Here is a 20,688-nt window from a genome sequence, read left to right as displayed (position 1 = left end):
AGCTGGGGGCATATTGTTTCATTTTGTATTGAGTGAAATTTGATGTCTTTTTTTTTTTAAATATAGAGAGAAACTCCAAGGGGATGCGGGGGCAGGGAAGGTTTGATCGGGTCAGAGGAAGATCTCAGGCTTTTCAGTCTCCCATTGCCTGCAGGAGTGGTGTCTATCTGTTCTGTTTCCTAACAACATGGATACTTGGGGAACACGTTTCTAAGTTACTGAGAAATAAATTAGTAATGACCAGACAGTGTTTGGTCCTGCCATGAGGGCAGGGGACTGGACTCGATGACCTCTCAAGGTCCCTTCCAGTCCTATGAGATAGGAATATCTCCAGGGCCTCAAACCTGTGAAATGCTGAGCTCCTACATCTGCCAGTGGAGTCAGCCTCAGCACCACTTAAGATCAGTCCCTAAATATAGAAATACTGAACATGGATTTTTTTATCCAAGAAAACAATTTTAAGAAATGTAAGTCCTGATTTTAGGCAATAGGATCTCTCCATGTTCATTTCATATCTGAGTGCTGTGCACAGGTGTGGATGCTCTGTACATCATGTTCCATCTTTATATTTCACTATTTAAATTAGATTTTTTTAGATTGAATTCTGACCTCTATATTTTAAAAAGCCTGATCTTGCAGTTCTCATGGAGCAAATATCCCTTACGAAGGCAAGGATTTAAGGACTCAAGCTTGGGCTCAAAGCGATTGTTTTCATTCACAGATGAGCTGGAACGGATAAAAAGTAAAGTTTTCACGTTAGCGTGGTTACTTTGCAAGAACTCACTTTTTAAGAATGTATTTACTTTAATTATTATTTCCATTCAGCAAAATGGCAGGGTTGGTTCTCTGTGAGCCCACAGAGCTTTACAACATCTTGAACCAGTCCACGAAGCTCTCCAGGTTAACTGAGCCTAACTATCTCTGTTTACTGGGTAAGCTAATGAGAGGGTTGATATGTATTTTTATTGTGCAATTTGTCATATAGGTTGTTCTTTTGTTTAATTATTGGGGCTAGATTGTTGGAAAACTTTGTATGTGCTTTGGGAGTGACCCAACTGCCATAAAAGTCAGTGAAAAGATGCCGATTAACCATAATGGGAGTTGAATCAGGCCCTTTGTCCTTGTGTAAATGTCTGCACAAGGTTCAGGACAACAGGGATAGGTCCCTCAGTCCTGCTTGAACCATTAGCATGCATGTGATTGTATGGTGCCCAGAGATCTTTGTGGGTCACTGTGATTTTATGTATAGCCGTTAGTATTTTACTTTGTAGCCGCATCTTTGATTAGAATTTGGGAGACCTATTTCTCTTAGGCTGTGTCTTCACCGCAAAGAAAGATGTGTTTTACCTCGGGGTAACTATATGGAGATAAGCATCTCACTGTGAAAGCCTAGGTGAGACAAGACACAGGAGTTGACTTGTGTCCACTAGGATTTCACACTGAGGTGGCTTTCACAGAATCAGTGTCTTAATGTAATAATACACCTTTATTTGCAGTGCAGACATAGCCTGAGAAGAGGCAGAATGGTCTTGAGGACTGAGCATGTGACTGGAACCCAGGAAAAGGCTGAGTTCCACTGCTTGCTCTGCTGCTGGCCACTTAATCTCTCTGGACTAAGTTTGGAAATGGTGTAAATGAAAGTGTTAATTGCATGCCTTTAAGCAGGTGTAACGTGCTTGCTGTGGGGGTGGAAGAAACGGGTATAACAGGAAAAGCAATTAACAGGAAAGCATAGGAATGCTTAAGATAAAGCAGAGACCTCCTGCTTTGTTACCAATTTGTACTATTTGCTTTATCTGACACTCCACTCTCCAGCCCCACCCCCTCAGCATGTAAATTACACCATGTTAAACACCCTTAAGTCACCTTACCTGGGTGAAACTTACAACACCATTTATATCACCTCTGAATTGCCCATCAGTGTCTCAGTTTCTCCTCAGTCAAATGGAGATAATGGGCCAAATTCATCCCTGCCGTAAATCCATTCAATTACACCTGGGATGGATTTTGCCAGCTAATAAGGCCTTCCTCACAGAGTTGTTGGGAGGCATAATTAGTTAATGTTTGTACGGTGCTTTGAACATATGAAGTGCTAATTAATGTTAATGAGAGTTGTTATATTATTTTATAATAGGAACTCCTAATTCATTTAGGAATTTTTCATAGACATTGTTTTAATGTTGCTATATTATAGAAGTGGTCATGTAAAAATGGCACCTACGTACTCCACACACTTGCTCTCTGGGTGCATTCCATCATATCAATTTAATGCAATGACAAAATAAATTGTAACTATTATTTGGGTTAGCACAGCAGAGGAATAGAGTTATGGGAGAAATAGCTGGATTCTAGTCTGACTGTTGCATCATCAATAGAATTGTTTACTAAATTCCAGTTGCAGCATCAAATTCTGCCCTGTATTACATTTATGCAATCTCTGTGCAATGACTGCAGACTTTGGTCCTGCAGAATCTTTATTAGTGGTCGTGATGATATGTGAGAAGGAAATAATGCAGCTTGATTTTCAGATCCCAGGTTAAATTCATAAGGCTGACATCTTGAAAAAACATTGTTTTGCTTGCAAACTGAGACATTTAATCTGAAAGTCAATAGGCACAATGAACATGGAATCCCATGAAGAAATGTATACAATCTGTATTTCGGTGGTGGGTATCTAGTTGTAAGATTTATACAGCTCTTTGCAGTCAGAACTCCCATTGGCTTCATAAGGAGCAGAATTCTGCCTTGAAGGCACTATGTAAACCAGTCACAGGGCCGCCCAGAGGATTCAGGGGGCCTTGGGTCTTTGGTGGCGGGGGGTCCCCGCCGCTGAATTGCCACTGAAGACCCGGCACTTCGGCGGCAGGTCCCGGGGCGGAAGGACCCCCCGCCATGGGTCTTTGGGGCACTTCGGCGGCGGGTCCCGGAGCGGAAGGACCCTCCGCCACCGAATTGCCGCCAAAGACCCGGAGCGGAAGAAGCTCCGGGGGCCCGGGCTCCGCGAGACTTTTCCGGGGCTCCCGGAGCGAGTGAAGGACCCCACTCCAGGGACCCTGCAAAACTCTAGTGGGGGCCCCTGCGGCGCCCGGGGCAAATTGCCCCACTTGCCCCTCCCCCCCCGAGCGGCCCTGACCATTCACACAATCTTCATTGTTATTTTCAGATGCCCGTACAAAGCGTGAGTACAATGAAAGCCATGTGATTACAGCAAGAAGGGTTAAACAGGTAAATTGTGGTTTCAAGTGGGTTTATCATTCATGTGTGCTGTCCATGACCTTCTGTTCTGGCTGGGGGGAAGGGCGGGATGCACTAATGAGCATATCACCTGGTCAGTGTCACCAAAAGGGCTAGAGGGATCTGACAGCAAGCTAAAGCTGCCCTCCTGCAGAAAGTAGCAATGCAAACACCACTTAGGCTTCTCAGGGAGGTATCTTTCTCAGGCACAGCAGCAGCTGCTGACCTGGGAAGAGAACACTTTGTATCCCAATGTTCCAGCAGGGGTGAATGCTCTGCATCATTAATGAGTCACACACACTGATGATTCTAGGAGTCAGCATTTAGCAGTGAGATAGAAATAGCCCAAAAGGATGAGGAACTGCTCCAGTCTCTCCCCTGCCTGATTCTGGAATGTTTAATTTAGCCCACAAGAGGTGATGCAGATTGGGGTAGAAAAGAGGGGAAGTGAGATTACAGTAGCCTAAAGAACGGAGAGATTGAAGTTGAATATCAAGAAGAATATTCCAGCAATAAGAGCTACTGCACTGCAGAGTTGTCTCACAAAGGGCTGAGGTGAAACCCTCGTCACTTGAGATGTCTAACATTAGAGAGGACAACGCATTCAAAAATCTACTGTATTGGCAGGTAGGTCAACAAAATGACCTCCTAGGTCAGGGGTAGGCAACCTATGGCACGTGTGCCAAAGGCGGCACGCAAGCTGATTTGCAATGGCACTCACACTGCCCGGGTCCTGGCCACCGGTCCAGGGGGCTCTGCATTTTAATTTAATTTTAAATGAAGCTTCTTAAACATTTTAAAAACCTTATTTACTTTACATACAACAATAGTTTAGTTATATATTATAGACTTATAGAAAGAGACCTTCTAAAAATGTTAAAATGTATGACTGGCACGCGAAACTTTAAATTAGAGTGAATAAATTAAGACTCGGCACCCCACTTCTGAAAGGTTGCCGACCCCTGTCCTAGGTCTTTTCCATTTCTAACTTCTGGGATTCACCGAAAGGAGTTATACACAAGTCCCATTAATGGGAACTGTGCTTCTAACTCCATTAGGTGGCTTTGCAAATCAGTCAGCCTTAAGTGCCTTCACTGGTAAACATCACTCCGTTTGACAGAAAGTACAGGTGACGAATTCAAGAAAATAGGAACAGTTGAGCTGGTCTAAAATAGTTCCATGGTGACCATTGCAATCATAAATAAATACTGCAGGGCTGGAGGCTGCGAACTTAGGGGAAAACACATTCAGAGATCTGGGGAAAAAAGCTGATGCTCAAAAGACAGGATGAAACAAAGGGGTGACTCAGAGGAGGCCACACTGTCCACTGCTTTGCATTTACATCTGTGCAATGTAGATGTAAATCACTACCATTCTGAAGTAGTTATACCAACTTTACGCTGGTGTAAATGATTGCTCAGGGTGAGAGGCAACAGTGAATCAGGAATGAGTTGGTGTAACTTACATCTTCTTGCAGTTCCTTGGCATATAAATTACACACCACCCTAGCTCTCCCATAGACTTAGACCCAGACCCACTTGCTGACATGTAACTTACATCACTTCTGAATTCCGCCCACTTTATTCAAAATAAGGTATAATGGTAATTTGGAAGAAATTGCTAGGGATAGTTCCATGAGGAAAAATGCAGTCCCCCTCTTACTAAGATTATTTTGTGGTTTTGCTAGAATCCTGTGGGGGACTATCTGGTACCTGAATCAGTTGAGCTGGAGTGTGTCAAATATTGTGTCGTCTATGATGGCAAAACCAGCTCTTTGGATGATATCTATTACGATGATTATGGAGAGAAGGAGGAGGGTGAAAAGGGTATGTTTATTTCTCTTTCAAATATCTTGACAAGAACACTTAAATGCACAGCCTTTGTATTGGTAACATTACACCATCAATAAGCCTCTGTCTGTCATAATATTTCACATGTTCTATTCTAGGATTTATAAATCCAGATTTTCTTTCAAGGTCCCTGGGTCTAGGCTGGCTCATCTTTCAATATGGGAACCCTTCACTTTCAAAATCATTTAAGTGGAAAAGAGGCTATTTTTCCCAGTTCAACTGGGGTTTAGCGTGTTTATTTATTGCTTTTTAGGGACTAAAGCTGCCTCAGAGATGTCAGGATTTGAATCCAGTTCTTCGGGTTCACAAAGTGAGTTCTTTCTTTTTATTAGTAAGCGCAGGATAAAAAAAGAAGAATTTGCATGATCGTAGTAACAAAAATAGGACTTATCTTTAATGAGAGTAGTAACTAGATGAAGTTCTGTGGCAAATGCTTAGGTCTGGAAACCCAGAGAATAAAATGCAGACCACGGCACTGACAGCTTTGTGCATCTGGTGAGTTAATTTAAAGATACCAGGAAACATTGAAATTATTTTTCCCAAACTGCAGATTACCTTTTAGACCCTGAACTTGTAGTGACCTTGCAGCTCATTGCAGAATCACAGTCCTTGTTTCTAGATCTCCCCTGCCCCCCATTATCCAGTGTTGCAAAGTGACTATAACAGTTCTAGTTAGCACAGAAGTATTTTGCAAACACAGCTGTTTTTAAGAGGACGTGATCCACTTTCAGCACATTTCACCTTGTTTCAGGCATTCGTTTGAAATTGACAACGCTAAGAAAGTTGAAATTTTAACTGCTAGTTTGTTAAAAATGCCTTTGTGAACTCTTAAAATCCAGCTATTTGCAGATTTGATAAAATTGTCCATAAGACCTAACTAAAGGCTTGTCTACGCATACAGCAGCACAGTGTGATTTTTCACACCCCCGAGCGATGTCGTTATCCTGACCTAATTTCCTAGTGTAGACCAGGCCTAAGAAGTGAACAAACACATACCTTGCCTTTGATATATGCTCCAATCAGAGCTTTAGGCCTCGATTCTGCACTGGCCTGTCTGCTCAGAGGTCATTGTAGAATCAAAGCCTTAAGGCTCCCATTCTGTACAGGAAAATCATTGGGCCTAGGTGTTCAGAAGTGACTAACAATTTGAAGTGCTTCAACTTGAGACTCCGTAAAGAGGCCTGATTTTCAGAGGGCGGGTGCTCAGCACTTTCTGAAATTCAGATCCCTTTATGGTGTCTCAACTTGGGCACCCCAAAATTGATACACTAAATCATTAGGCACTTGAAAATATAAAGCCTTGATCTTTACATCAGGCTCATTGATTTTTTTCTTCTGTATCTGTGGTACGTTGTTCCAAACATATAACTTGATTTGAAACAGTCTGATTGAGACTCCTATGCCAAAGCTAAGAGCCAGTCCTACAAACACTTACGTACATGCATAACTTGCTCACAGGAACAGTCTCATTAGGTAAAAACTAAAATGGGACCTTATTTCAGAGTTTTATTGTGGAGAAAATCCCCTCCAATGAGATATGAAAAATAGAATGCGATGGAGAACCAGAATCAGATTTCCATTGTGCTAATTTAACTGCTTCTAAAGTAGATACAGCTGAAGGAAATCAGAGATGAGTCTGGGGAAACATCCTACATCCCACATTATTAGCCCTACTTGGAGTCATGATAAGATCAAAGATGGCAAATTTTCCCAAGGCACCTCCCTGTGTCCCCTCTGCTTTTGTTTGTTGGCATAATGAGGCAAAGAAAAAGCCACCCCAAGAACCAGGAATATTGCTTAGTTTTAAAATAGCAGTACTTCCTTGTAGTGTACCTTACTGTAGGGGATCCACAGGGAATAACAGGAGTTAAAATAATACCTGGACCTATGCCAGGAACAAGAGGAAGAAAAAAAAAATGACAATAGAAAAAAGGGAGCTCTCCAGACAAGAGGTTCGCAGGGAATGTCAGAAACATCCCCAGTGGCTTCCTTGCAGCAGCAGTGGCTGGAGAGTGATTGTAGCTTTTAACCGTGATCTCTGAAGGTCCTTCAGACATCAGGGTGAAATTCTGGCCCCACTGAAGCCAAAGGGAGTTTTGTCACTGATGTCAGTAGGGTCAGGATTTCACCTCAAGTACTCAGGGCCTGTTGGAAATAACCCTCTCCGCATTCGATTCCCTGCAGCAACCATGTGTAATAGCTTTTCCATGTCTTTAGATGCTGAGGTAGGGGCCGCCATCCAGTGTGCCAGAGTCTTAGAGCAGTTCACCCGCCACCCAGTCCTCATCCTGAAAGGAGGGTATGAGCGCTTCTCTGCGTGCTACCATTTCTTGAGGACTCAGAAGATATTCTGGATGCCTCAGGTGAGGTTATTGGAGAGAAGGGCCAGGCCTTCAGGCTATACATTGAATTTTTCTATGTACATTCAACTAATTCCAGTGAATTCCCAAGTAATAATTAAAGGGACACTGTAAAAAAAAACATCATCAAAGAATAACAGACGTATTGGAGCATAAGCTTTCGTGGGGACACTGTCAATCTGATGTCTAGTCAATTTTAAAAAAGGAGTCAAAAATCATTTCAAGTAATAGCCTTGCCCCGGAGTCCCTCTGCTAATTGTTGTTCTTTTACAATCACAAGTATCTATTTTTCTCTCCCTGATGTTGCGTGGAAAAACTCACAAAAACAACATGACTAACCGTAAAGTGCTGTTAGATTAAACAAATCTCTTTCAGTTATAGTAATCTGAGGTGTTATAACAATAGCAGGTAAACATGTTTGGGCAGAAATTGTGACTGTTTTTTTTTAAAAGATGATAATATGTCTTTAATAACTTCTTACATGCAATGGCTTTCATCCCCAAGAATCACAACGCAAACTGATACATTTTTTCAGGTATTGACTCAGGGAGAAAAGTGCCACCTATTGAGTCACTTACATTATTTCCAGCAGCATCCTGTTCTGTTCTGTTCTCTTATCCAAACATTAACCTGACTGGAGCCTGCTTAGACTGTGAGAGATAAGCATCCCACTTTAACATCTAGGGCAAGGCTTAAGAAAAAAAGGTAGTGATACGTCACTGCAACATGTCTTTTCTTTCTGTTTTCTTCTATTTCACATAAGCTGTGTAATAAGTTGCTGGCCTGTGCAGTGGTCCAGTGTCATGTGCTGGCTTAATAAGGTGGCTTACAAGTGATCTGCAAGGAGAAAATAAATTCTTTGTGCCCTTTTTTGCTTCTTTATGATGTCTGACACACCATCTACCTCAATTCTCCCTGCAGTTACAGTTGGATACAGCCTTCTCCTATATTGCCTTCTCTAAACTATTGTTCAGTGCTGCTTTGTGCTGTCAAACAGCTATTGTGTTTCACCCTAGTGAGGGCTGCATTTCAGTGGTGAACACTGGTGCATAGCCACTACTCAACTCTCTTCCCTTCCACGCTTGGCATGGCTACAGAATTTTGTCCTTAGCCTTCATGCTGCCCAAATAGTAAGCTGTGCTAAGCTATGCTCAGAATTTTTCCTGCTCTGGTAGGAGCGATGAGTTGGAGTTGTGTTATGCAATCACACTACACCTGCCAGTCCGGTTTGACAAGTGGTTTCATTTGGCCTTGGACCAAGTAATTAGAAACTCTAATTAATATGAGGAAATAGTGTCCTTACCTGCATTACAAAGGACATAGTCTATCTCTTATTCTTTTTTTTTTTATTCCAGCAGGGCCACATTGTCAGTGACCATGTTCATTTCATTGACTGAGTCTAGGGATAAAGTCTGTTCTTCAGAATATCTGTCCAATTAAATGAATGTACCTCATTTCTGTTTGAATGTAGGTGCAGGACATTGACTTAGTACTGGTTCATGGCTTCTCAGGATTCAGGTTTAAGAACTTCCCAAGCTAAGATGAAGGCAAATAGATATAGAAATAGATATATGAAGGTAAATAGATAGTTCTTTCAACTGTATTAATCCTTTTGTTTCTCTTGTGCAGGAACTGGATGCTTTCCAGCCATATCCTGTAGAGATATTGCCTGCTCAGTTATATATGGGAGATTACAGGCAGGCCTGTGACCAACAGATTCAGAAGGATCTGAAAATCAAAGCACAAGTCAACATCTCAGAGGAGATTGCAACACTGTAAGTCAAATGGTCTAGTTGGATTGGCATCGATGGTTGTGTGTGTGAAAAGCTGCCAAGTGATGCAGTACAGCATGGGAGCCCAACAGCAGAAGCTGCATGTTTGTAGACCTCCCAGGAACCTTGTGAGATACTCATTCAGTCAGAGTAGGATGGTGATTCGAAGTACGGGATAAACTTAATGCTATTTAATGCTTGTTCTTCTGACTTCTCTACTTTAGAGGTTGCAAAGCAATGACTCATCACTGCATCAGCCTACCGTAACTCAGAAGAAGTGAGACCATGTACAGCAAGAATGGGATCGTTATCACTGGGACCCAGATCCTCAGAGGTACCTAGGTGCTTACCTCCCATTGAAATCAATGGAAATTAGGCATCTAAATACCTGTAAGAATCTGGGCCTAAGAGTTCAACACTTAGCACCAACCTTCACAGTGAACCTAATGCCACATTTAAGAGGAAAATTTACAAACCAACATGCTTTAAAATGTAATTCATTTACCGTCTGTGTGATTTCTCTTACTTCTTTTTCTGTATTTCTCACTGACTGAAGCTATTTGACCAGCCACTCAAGTCAGTGGGCGAGCTATATTTGAACTCCAGCTCGATACAGCCAAAAACCCGGTGACATTTTGCAAGGATGTGACGAGTGAGGAAGAATATAGCTTTCTGCCTGGTTACATTTATACAGCCAGTTTTACCAATAACCAAGCAGTTCTTGTGTATGTGGCTCCAAAGAGAGAGAACCCTCAAAAATCTCAGAGAACTGGGCTTCCTCTCAGCTCTAAGTGACTGTTCATTACATGAAATGCATCTGCATAGCTTAAAAATTCCTCTTCATTGTTTTGCAGCCTTTTCTCAGTGAGATGAGATACCTTGTAAGGTGTATAACACCTTAATAAGAAACCGCACGAAGCAGCATCTGTGTACATTAATTATCTATTTAGGAAACTCCCCAACCATGTATGACATGCAAGAACACTTGCTTTCAGATATCTGCCTTCATCAAGCTCCCAGGTAGAACATACTGTAGGGTGATGTTAATACATAAATACTAATACAGTTTAGGGTGGCTGACTGATAACGGAACTATTGGTTATGCACCTAATGCAGCCTCAATATCTCACTCACTCTTCCTTACTATGATGATGGCAATGAAAAGTTATTACTCATGTAACTTCAAATAAAATATGACTGATTTGCCCCAGGCAAGTAGAATTTGGCAGAACTACTTTATTGGCCTGTTTAACATCACTCCTGTGTGCTCCCTTTCCAGTTTCACAGATGAAAGCAAAGCACTTCTTCATGTTTCTGTGGCAGATTCCCCCGATGCAGATCTTTTTTCCTTTTTCCCCACCATTTGTCACTTCATAGGTGAGTGGATTCTGATCTATAACTATCAAGTGTGCACACTGGTCTTTTGAGTGCGGAGGTTCGTAGTCTTTTAACACCTAGAAGCATGGTCCCAACAGCCTCTGCTCACTGGAGGTGTTCAGTCCATTTACTGGTGTGATGGGTTCCCCCCTCTCGGGATGCTGCTTGGAAGTGGGATACCACTGAGCCCGCCTGACCCACCAGCCTGGACTCCCTTTTCACCCTGTAAAGCTCTCCAAACTTGCTATTTCACCAGCATACACACAGGTAGGGACACACTCAGCACTACACACACAGGTTCTTTAACCAGCCCTTGCATGGGAAGGCGAAGCTAAGGTACCTCCCAGTTCCTAAGGCACGCACCCCCCTCTAGAGGGTAAACCCCAAATTATACCATCTTGCACTGCAGAGAGAACTGTATAGTGTAAGCTCATGAAATTCACCCCATCCCTCAAAGTGGAGAGGCATATACACAGCTTTCTGCCCCAAGTTATGATTTCCCCACACTGGTTTTAGACAAAACAAAAACAAATTTATTAACTACAGAAGATAGATTTTAAGTGAGTATAAGGGATAGCAAATAGATCAAAGCAGATTACCTAGTAAATAAAACAAAAAACACAGTCTAAGCTTAATATACTAAATGAATTGATTATAAGTAGCAAATTCTCACTCTGAATGTTGTTTTAGGTAGATTGCAGGGATCCTGAAGGCAAGCTGCACTCGCTAGCAGCTTAAAACTCCAGATATTCCTTTCACGTGCTAGTAAACCCTCTAGCCTGGGCTCAGCCCTTCCCCCAAGTTCAGTCTTTTGTTTCTCAGGTGTTTTCAGCAGGCTTCTTTCTTGGGCAGGGAGTCAGTGAAGAAGGAACCATGATGATGTCACTCCCCTGCCTTGAATAGGTTTTACATATGGCGGGAACCAGGGGTGAAAGTAAAATTGAAAACTTACTGGTAGGGGAACAGCTCCGCGCGCTCCCACGGCAGTGCTTTAAAGTAGGGCAGTAGCGGCCAGTACTGGCAGCCACTTTTTACCGGTACGCCATACCGGCCTGTACCACTTTACTTTCACCCCTGGTGGGAACCCTTTGTCTCCCAGTTTGATTCTCACACCCTCTCAATGGAAAAACACTTGTATTATCATGGAGTCCAGTACCAGGTGACTTGGTCACATCTCTGTAGGACCACAGCAACCATGAGACAGAGGCTGTCTTTAAGGTCCTCAGGAAGGCTTCCCAGGATTGCTCCCTGGTGGGAGATAAGCATCTTCCAAGACCTATTTTCTCCCTAATGGCCCTTTCCAGCCAGTAATCTAGATTGATTGCATTCTGCCTAGTGGGGGTTCCTCAGGTGTAAATACATTTGTAATAAATGCATAGACAATATTCCTAACTTTAGATACAAAAATGATACATGCATACAAATAGGAGAATCATATTCAGTGAATCATAACCTTTTCAATGATACCTCACATGACCTATCTTGCATAAAATACATCTTAGTTATGCCATAATCATATCTCTATGAAGAATATGGGGCACAGTGTCACACATCCCCCCTCCTTAGATTACTGCCAGAGGGTTAGTCACTGACTAATGCGAAGGCAGTGTGTCTGATGTCCTTGGAGCAGCACGGCGGTAATGGCCTTCCTCATGCATTCATCCCACTATCCCTTAAAGGTACATCTACACTTCTGCTTTCTACAGAGAGTGACGTGGTTATACAACTCCCAAGTTTTACCAAACACTGGAGTGGAACTTTGCTAAAACATCCACAGGTGTTTTAGCAAAGTTCTGTGTTTCTTTTCCCAGGATGCCTGAAAACATTTTTGTGTGTAGCATTGTTAACATAATGCAGATCTCAATACCTTTGGAATGTAGGTGTCTTGGCATTTATACACCAATGCCATGAGACAGTGTGCCTCAGTTTCCCCTGCCACACAAACCGTCTAGGTTTGTTATGCTTTTTCTGCTGTGCCAGCTATTACTGCTGTTAACTGGCCGGCCCACTATGGAGCTGTGTTCCATCTCCAGGACTGCGCCCATGCAAAAAATCCAGCCTCCCTCCTAGGGTTCCTTTGTAATTTTCACTCCAAACATTGGAACTTCCCCTACCCGCTTCTCTCAGCAGCTTTCACTTAGTTTCTGGGTGAATTTTACCTGTCCCGGAGATTGCTTCCTCCTCCCCTTTCTCAGATGGGTCATTGGCACTTTCACGGACACCCGTTAGTAGCATTCTTATCCTGTCTTAAAGAGACAGAGTTAGATTTCACAAGTACATTAGGAACAGCATTTTGCAAAAGTGGGACCTGTACTGGGGTACCCTCTGTCACCCCTCTCTCTGGTCCCAAAAGGTCAGTTGTTTGACTGCTCCCTTCCGGGAGGTCAGTTACACATTTCCCTCTTAAAACCTGAGCCACGGGCTGGGTGCCTGGGAGCACAGACATCGACCCAGCAAATCTGTTCTGGGCAAACCCTCCCATGTGATCAGTGAGGAGACACTCCTGTACGCCCCCAAAATCCTTCTTAACTTCCTCCTCTGAGCCCCACTCTAAGTCACACACATCTGTGCTCCCTGGAGTGGGATCTGGCCCCTGTTCAGCTGTGGGCTCCTTATTGGCTCTTTATTTTACATATTATTTAAATTAACATCTGCACCAATGTCCCTCCTACACTGTCAGTATTGATAGCATTTTAATAAAACATTCATAGTTCTCAAAAACGCTCATTAAAAACCTTGCTTAAACTAGTTATAATCAAAACATAACAGTAACAAGACCCTGAATCATATCCTTGCTAACTCTTACTTTCCCGTAACACTCTCACTTCTCACACTAGCAACTTCAGTTTCCCATGCTCTTCTACACTTAGGCTAACTTAGATCCAAAAACTAACTTCTTAACCCAATCCATCCTATAGCGCCAGGCCAGACCCTTCTAGGGTGGTGTAGAGAAACGTGTCCTGACACTGCCCAGCTGTACCTAGTCAGTGGTTTAAGCGGGCTCGTGTCTCCGGGACTATTTATCTGGCACCTTTCACCAGCATTAGAAATTCCCTTAAAGAATAACAGGAGTGGGGATTGTTCTCTGGCTTTGATTTTTCAAGACACTAATTTGTAATGCACTTTTCTTTGGTTAGATGCTAAGATGGCTCTTGGAGCAGTTCTGGTTTTCTCTACCTTGGGTCTAAGTCGGAGCAGCACGGCGGTAATGGCCTTCCTCATGCATTCATCCCATTATCCCTTAAAGGTACATCTACACTTCTGCTTTCTACAGAGAGTGACGTGGTCTCCTGTACCTTTCTATTTCTGAACTCTTCTGAGGTGCTGGAGTAATGAGGAGCAAATAACCTGTGCTTTAATTCAAACTCCCTGACTACATTGTAACATCAAGGAGGAGACTTAGGTTTGATTCCTGGGCCTGTGATAATGCAGCTCAGTATCTGCCTGGAGAGTGATCTGTATCTACCCTCCCCTATTTGCCAACAGACCCGCCCGGAAGCCAGGACTACAAACATGGCTGACTGGAAGGATTACAGATCTAAGCAACTCTGCTCTCCTGAATCTCAGAGACTTTCTGAGTCTGGGAGCTACCATGACCTGGCTTTGTCCCTTACTCCTGCGGGACTTAGGAAGTCCAGCCCACCCTGCTTGTGGAACTCTGGCTTTGTGCCCTAAAGCTGAGGTCAGCAGCACAGGTGTCTTTAAAATCCCAGATTGCTTCCCCAAGACCACATCCCGTGATCCACAGATATTGTTCTAGGGAAACCCAGAATAGGGTTGCACTAGTCTAAGAGGGGTGCCCTCTTCAATCTTAAAGGACCAGCACATCTCATTACATCGCTCCACAAGTCTTCAGAAAAATATTGGGTGAAGGCTGAGAAGTACCTAGCTGTATACTAGATTGGTTGCTTATCCCCAAATTCCAGGATGTTCCTCAGTTTACTCGGTGTCCCAGCATTTTGAAAAGGTAGGTAGGTCTGTCTCTCATTCTGCCTTCTCTGGGCAGACTGGGGTATCGGTGCTGTCTGATCTCCTCCATGCCTTTGAAGTGAGGCCCACTAAAAGTCTTTGATTGTGTTTGGAAAAGGAGCCCCTCTTCTGGAAATTTGAATCCAAGCTGTCCTGAAGCTGAGCATAGATCTGGCCCATTTTTTGCGTGTAAACATTTGCAACACAAAATGAGGCTTCTTACCCTGCAAGGCACATCAGAGTAACTGCAGAATGAGTTTGCCAGCAGAATAATAGAGACTTGCTGCATACTCTGCACAGGCACTGGAACCTGCGGACCTACCCTACTAATACTGGATCTGATTGCTCCCACAGACTGATAACAGTCCAATCACCATCACACCCTCCCATGCTGAGCCCTACTAAAATACTTAACTTACTGCACCCACAGTGCAAAAGTCCAAGGCTGATAACTGACTTTTCCCTTTATTGTGATCAACGTTTTTGTTTTAACATCTTGTCAAGTCTAAACAGAGCACCCCCACCACAGGCTGCCCATAGTGAAACAGGTTGAATGCTTGAGATTCCTGGTACACAAAGCTTTTCTATGGGATGATTCAAATAGACAATCTTGCTGGACTGCAGCAGTGAAATATACTGAAGCTGCTCTTTCAATTAGGTCTTGGACCCAGTTTGGACAAAAGTCTTGGAATGCTTTAGTGAGGCTTCAGGGATCTGGAGACGAGTATGTTAAAAGAAATTGCACTGGTAGAACATGCTCCTGCCAAACCCTTACTCATATGAGTAACTAGTGTGTGCAGAGACCCACTGACTACTTGTGTGATTAGGAATTAATCATAGGAAGGTTGGAGGTTTAGGCTGTTGGTCTCTAGTATCAGAGATTTGGAAGAAATCATGCAATACCATTTCACCTTTCATCTTATTAAGCTTAAGCAATCCTAATTATGCTCCTGATTGCTATAAGAAATCCTGATTTTTATCTGATGAGAGGGACATTACTCAGCAACTTCTGTAGTGTAGCCAGAGAGGAGTGCAGTGCATTTGTGTAACAACCCTGCTGTGTAACAGCAATCCAAGCTTATTACTGAAACTAACAATCGGGATGGCTGTAATTAGCACTTTGGGATAGCTGGACCGCTGCTTTGCTGCTATAGATCACCACTGTGCAATAGCATATAGTGCCAGTCCAGGAAAAGGAGACCCTCTGTCGTGCAGCTGTAGGTAGCTGCTGCTTCTCTGCTTTTTCCATTGAAAAAGATTGTTAGCATTTTACACTACAGTCAGACCCAGTAGCCCAAGGTAGGGCTCTGGCACTGTCTTGCTGCAGAATGGTGGAAGGTACATCATAGATGAAGAAAGAGATCTGAGCTGAACACTACAGGAATATTCATAACCAGGATATCAGTTTGGTTCATTATAGATAGGACCCTACCAAATTCACGGTCCATTTTGGTCAATTTCACAAGCGTAGGATTTAAAAAATCATAAATGTCATTATTTCAGCTATTTAAATCTGAAATTTCATGGTGGTGTAATTGTAGGGGTCCTGACCCATAAAGGAGTTGTATGTGTGTGTGTATGGTGGGGGTTGTAAGGTTATTGTAGGGGAGTTGCGGTACTGCTACCCTTATTTCTGCACTTCTGCTTGTGGCAGCGCTGCCTTCAGAGCTGCATGGCTGGAGACTAGCGGCTGGCGGCTGGAAGCCCAACTCTGAAGGCAGAGCAGCCGCCAGCAGCGCAGAAGTAAAAATAGCATGGTATGGTATTGCCAACCATACTTCTGCGCTGCTGCCTACAGAGCTGGGTCCTCAGTCAGCAGCCACCTCTCTGCGGCTGCCCAGCTCTGAAGGCAGCAGCACAGAAGGATGGCATGGTATGGTATTGCCACCCTTACTTCTGCATTGCTGCTGGTGGGGAACTGCCTTCAGAGCTGGGTGCCTGGCTAACAGCTGCCAGTCTCCAGTCCCCCAGCTCTGAAGGCAGCACAGAAGTCAGGGTAGCAAAACTGTGACCCCCCTAAAATAACCTTGTGACCCCCTGCAACTTCCTTTTGGGTCAGGACCCCCCCATTTGAGAAACGCTGGTCTCCCTTGTGAAATTTGTACAGTATAGGATAAAAGCACACAAAAGACCGATTTCGCGGTCCATGATGCATTTTTCATGGCTGCAAATTTGGTAGGGCCATAATTATAGAGATAAGAGGCTACTCTGAAGTTCGGATCTGATCCAAACTACCTCCAGGGCTCCTTTGTGCTAGGTGCTGTACAAACACAGGACAGACAGACAGTCTCTGCCCTCTGAACCCTCCAAAGCCCGATAACATCATTTTAATTCCAAATTCCTGGTAGAAACACAGGGGGAAACGCTCTTTGCTCAAGGTGCAAGGTTCCCCATTATACCCCTGCCTGGCAGAGCCCACCTCTAGGAGAGAAGTACTGTAGCCTCACTGCTGAGGCTCCTGAGTCAACGGCTTTAGTGAAACTGACACCGATCCGATGGAAACGAGACTGAGACCTCCAGTTCCTTTCCCATAGGCAGCTGGACGGCCATCACTTGATCATGAATTTTGATCATTACTGAGCTGGACTCAAGCCGATGATCTTTATGGACTGGAGAAAGGCTCCATATCATTATACTACTCCCCTCAGACAGTTGCCTTGGTACTTCTTACTTTCAGCGGTCTAACTGTGTATTACCAAAAATGGAAGGTTTCAAAAACCTTGTAATTGACCGAGTCCTTTTCTTTCTCTACTGGTCCAGATACCACATTGGTTCATTTCTGTTCTGTATTTGTTCAGTGGCACAATAGGGTCCTGGGCCATGAGTGAAGCTCCTAGATGCTAAGGAAATGCAAGTAATTAATCATGGTCAAGACTTAGAGGTAATTGTAACCTGGACAATACAAAGGAAGCAAGTTCCTGAGTCTTCTCCCTGTCTTTACTTGTATTTGTAGAGGGCTTGGAAATACATCCAGAAATGCAAAACAAACATGAGACCAAACCGTGGCTTTGTGCAACAGCTGTCAGCCTGGGAAAGCCAAATCTATGGGTCAGCAATCACAGATATCTCCGAACCACATTACTGACAGGCAGCAAGGAGAACATCCAACAAGCAAAGAAGCCTTTCCGTCTGTACCACAGTTTAACTTGGGCTGTACTGTTTAGGTAAGGTTTGACTAGAATTGGTTGCTGTGAGTAAAATAATAAGAATAATATAATCATCTGAACTTTTAGGATTGGTTTTCATCTCCACATATTATTTACATCCTTTGGGGGCCATCATTTGGGATCCAATCCCTTAGTCGGGCAAATTTGCTGAATAGACAATGGGAGTTTTGGTTTAATTGTCACTTCTGTTGGCTAGGCCAATTGCAGGCAGATTATCAAAGTCCTGAGCATCTGCAGCTCCCATTGAAGCCAGTAGGGGCTGCTGGTGAGCAGCATCATTGAAAACCAGTCCATGGATCTCTACCCTTGCATGGTAAATGAGTACTTTACCAGACACACAGTTTCAACAGATAAATATGTGATATAGAATTTCAACAGTTCAGGAATTCATCCATTACAAATCCATTCTCTCAGATGTACAGTCCAATACCAAGATGGAGTTATGCCTTCACACACGCATGTATCTCCCATTGATTTATTTGGACCCAGGCTCTCCAGCCTTGCCTCCTCACATTGCAACAGTCAGACTTCTTTGCTCTGAAGTTCTATTTGACGCTCCAGTCCCATTATATTAAGCCAAATTAAAGTCCTGCCCAAGCTGATTCCATCACTAGAGTAGCAATAAGATGGACACCTGAAGGCAAGCGAAAACAAGGCCGCCTGAAAACAACACGGCAAAGAGCTATGGAAGCTGAGCTGAAAAACCTGGGGCACAGCTGGAGAACCATTGAAAGCCTTGCCAGAAACAGACAGGAGTGGAGGAGCTTCATCGCTGCCCTAAACACCAGAGGTGTAATGGAAACATGATGATGCTCAGTACCATCTATCCTCTTATAAATTGTAAATTCCATACATTAGCATCAGAGTATAAGAGCTTATAGAAAATGTTATGTAGGCCTTACACCAAATATTGACCTCCCTACCCTAACAGTTATATGATGTCCTTCATTTTAAAATCTTCATCCTAGAGCTGAACCTTCAAAGGTTTTTTGACAGGTTTGTACCAAAACATTATTACAGCCTCAATAACTCTAGCCTGGGACAGAATTACTCAACCTTGACATTCTTGCTAATGAATTTAGACAACTAACTACTGCTGAGTGCTGAAATGTGTATGCTTTGTGGAAACTGGATGACCAGAACTAAACAGCGGTGCTGTAAATTGCAATCAGAGGTAGATTTTCTGTTCTAATGTCTTTTCACTGCAGTGAGATCTATAAATGGGTCTATCAGTTTTGTACATTGCTTCAGAACCATTTTTTAAAGAAAATACTATGTACTTATGTGGCACCTTATGGTCCAGATCTTCAGCTGATGTCTATCAGCAGATCTCCATTGACTTCCAGGGAATTATGCCAGTTTACACCAGCTGAGGATCTGCCCTTACTTCCCAGGATTTCAGAGCAATTTGTAAGGTGGATCTCATTCTACTCATTTTGCATAGGGGAAGCAGAAGCACAGAGTGGCTGTGACTTGTTTAAGATCACTGTGTGAGTGAGGGTATGGCTACACTGCAGTATGTCAGCTGACTTGGGCTCACGGTACTTGGGCTGCAGGGCTGTTTAACTGCGATGTTGACATTCGGGTCCAGGCTGGAACTTGGGCTCTGGGACCCTCCCGCCTCACTAGGCCCCAGAGCTCTGACTCTACATCTACAGAACAGCCTGAGCAAGCCCAAGTCAGCTGACACCGGCCAGCTGCGGAGGTTTAATTGCTGTTTATACCCTCAGTGACAGGTGGAACTAGGACTCAGGCTTCCTGACATTCAGTTCCAAGCGCTAACCACTTGGTGGCACTTCTCAATAAAGGACTTACAATTCTTTCCTTTCCTTAAAGGGCCACAAGGCTTGTGCAGTCTTCCAATTTGCCCTGGAGCAAATGTATACACTGGATTTTCAAAGGGGCGCCAGGGAGTTAGACACTCATCTCTCATTGTATTTCAGTGGCGTTTGGATACCTAACTCTCTTAGACTCCTTTGAATATTCCAGCCCTAAGTCTTCTTGCATTAGTATCTCAAATGTACTGATTCCAGTGTCCCTCCAGAAGGATTTCCAGAAGTGAGCGCTGTATGCAATGCCGAAGGCACGTGCTGATTTACAATGAAAGGGAAAACAGTCGATGAAGTTAGCACCCTACGAGGAAAATACACAAGGAAAGAACATCCAAGATCCTCCCAAACACTGCACAGGGATCTGAACAATTTCCTCACATTAAAAAAATATAACTCTAATCTAACAAGAATATCAAAATAACACATTGGGGGGGAGGGGGGCTGAAGATGGACTTCACGGTATTGCGGATATAGCCACAGCCACAAGGAAAACAACAGGGAAAGGAAAGAAGGCAGATGATGGAGGAGGAATACAAAAATCCCCAGCAGGCTCAGAGGAAGAGGGGAAGAATATAGACCACACGTGACCTATAAAGTGATGATGATTTTGTTGATTTTGAAACCAATGGGAGTTAGGTGCCTAAATATATCTGAGGATCTGGGCCTCAGACACTGCGGCGATAAGCGTGGTATAAGGGACCGGGCCAAAGCCCATTGAGATCAATGGAAAGATTTCCATTGGTTTCAGCATACTTTGGGTCTGGCCTAGAGATAAATACCCCACCACCCCTTGTGCCTCACAGATTGTATTACTGTTCAATGCAAGGCAAATCTTTTATGGATGGGTCACGGCAACTCTCAGTCAAAAATCAGGAAGGTCTGTAACAGTTGGAGGTACAAAGTCTACTGTTAAACTGGTGCCTTGGGTCTCTAAATGAGGAGGAGCAGAAGCTCAGGTTTCATCAGTTGGATTCATAGGGAGGTTATTTGTCTTTTTATAATATTTGTTTATTTTAAGGACAGTACTTAAGAGTAGTCAATGCACTTTGGGGTTTGCTCTCATGGGGTCTCCCAAGGTCAGGCCAGGCTAGTACTTCACAGGAACAGGTAGAAAGGAAAACCCAAGA

General features: G+C 43.5%; 1 protein-coding gene and 1 long non-coding RNA gene across 8 annotated transcripts in view; one reads left to right on the top strand and one right to left on the bottom strand.

The window, feature by feature from the left end:
• The window catches only part of STYXL1 (serine/threonine/tyrosine interacting like 1), a 29,520-nt gene that overhangs the window by 470 nt on the left and 8,362 nt on the right, over window positions 1-20,688 (top strand). For 2 of the 7 annotated variants that reach the window (XM_039507706.1, XM_039507707.1), the window contains exons 2-10: window positions 826-932; window positions 3,164-3,225; window positions 4,922-5,060; window positions 5,338-5,394; window positions 7,302-7,447; window positions 9,074-9,219; window positions 10,496-10,593; window positions 13,731-13,840; window positions 17,516-17,726. In XM_039507706.1, the coding sequence (XP_039363640.1) occupies window positions 830-932; window positions 3,164-3,225; window positions 4,922-5,060; window positions 5,338-5,394; window positions 7,302-7,447; window positions 9,074-9,219; window positions 10,496-10,593; window positions 13,731-13,840; window positions 17,516-17,647 (993 nt within the window). In that variant the 5' untranslated portion in view covers window positions 826-829 and the 3' untranslated portion in view covers window positions 17,648-17,726. Of the gene's footprint in view, window positions 1-7; window positions 26-723; window positions 743-825; window positions 933-3,163; window positions 3,226-4,921; window positions 5,061-5,337; window positions 5,395-7,301; window positions 7,448-9,073; window positions 9,220-10,495; window positions 10,594-13,730; window positions 13,841-17,515; window positions 17,727-19,762; window positions 19,896-20,688 lie in introns of those variants that run through there. The other 5 variants (XM_039507708.1, XM_039507709.1, XM_039507704.1 and 2 more) reach the window with 5 other exon arrangements.
• LOC120387261 lies at window positions 8,119-17,404 on the bottom strand. Its single transcript, XR_005590081.1, has 5 exons — window positions 17,282-17,404; window positions 14,479-14,786; window positions 12,753-12,839; window positions 8,748-9,172; window positions 8,119-8,281 (listed from the first exon to the last, which is right to left on the bottom strand). It is a non-coding gene; the product is annotated as an uncharacterized LOC120387261 (long non-coding RNA).

This window comes from Mauremys reevesii, linkage group 20 (genome assembly GCF_016161935.1).
Source record: "Mauremys reevesii isolate NIE-2019 linkage group 20, ASM1616193v1, whole genome shotgun sequence".
NCBI classification, from domain to species: domain Eukaryota; kingdom Metazoa; phylum Chordata; order Testudines; family Geoemydidae; genus Mauremys; species Mauremys reevesii.
Note: the sequence above shows the minus strand (reverse complement) of the source record. Positions and strands in the feature narration are given on the sequence as shown.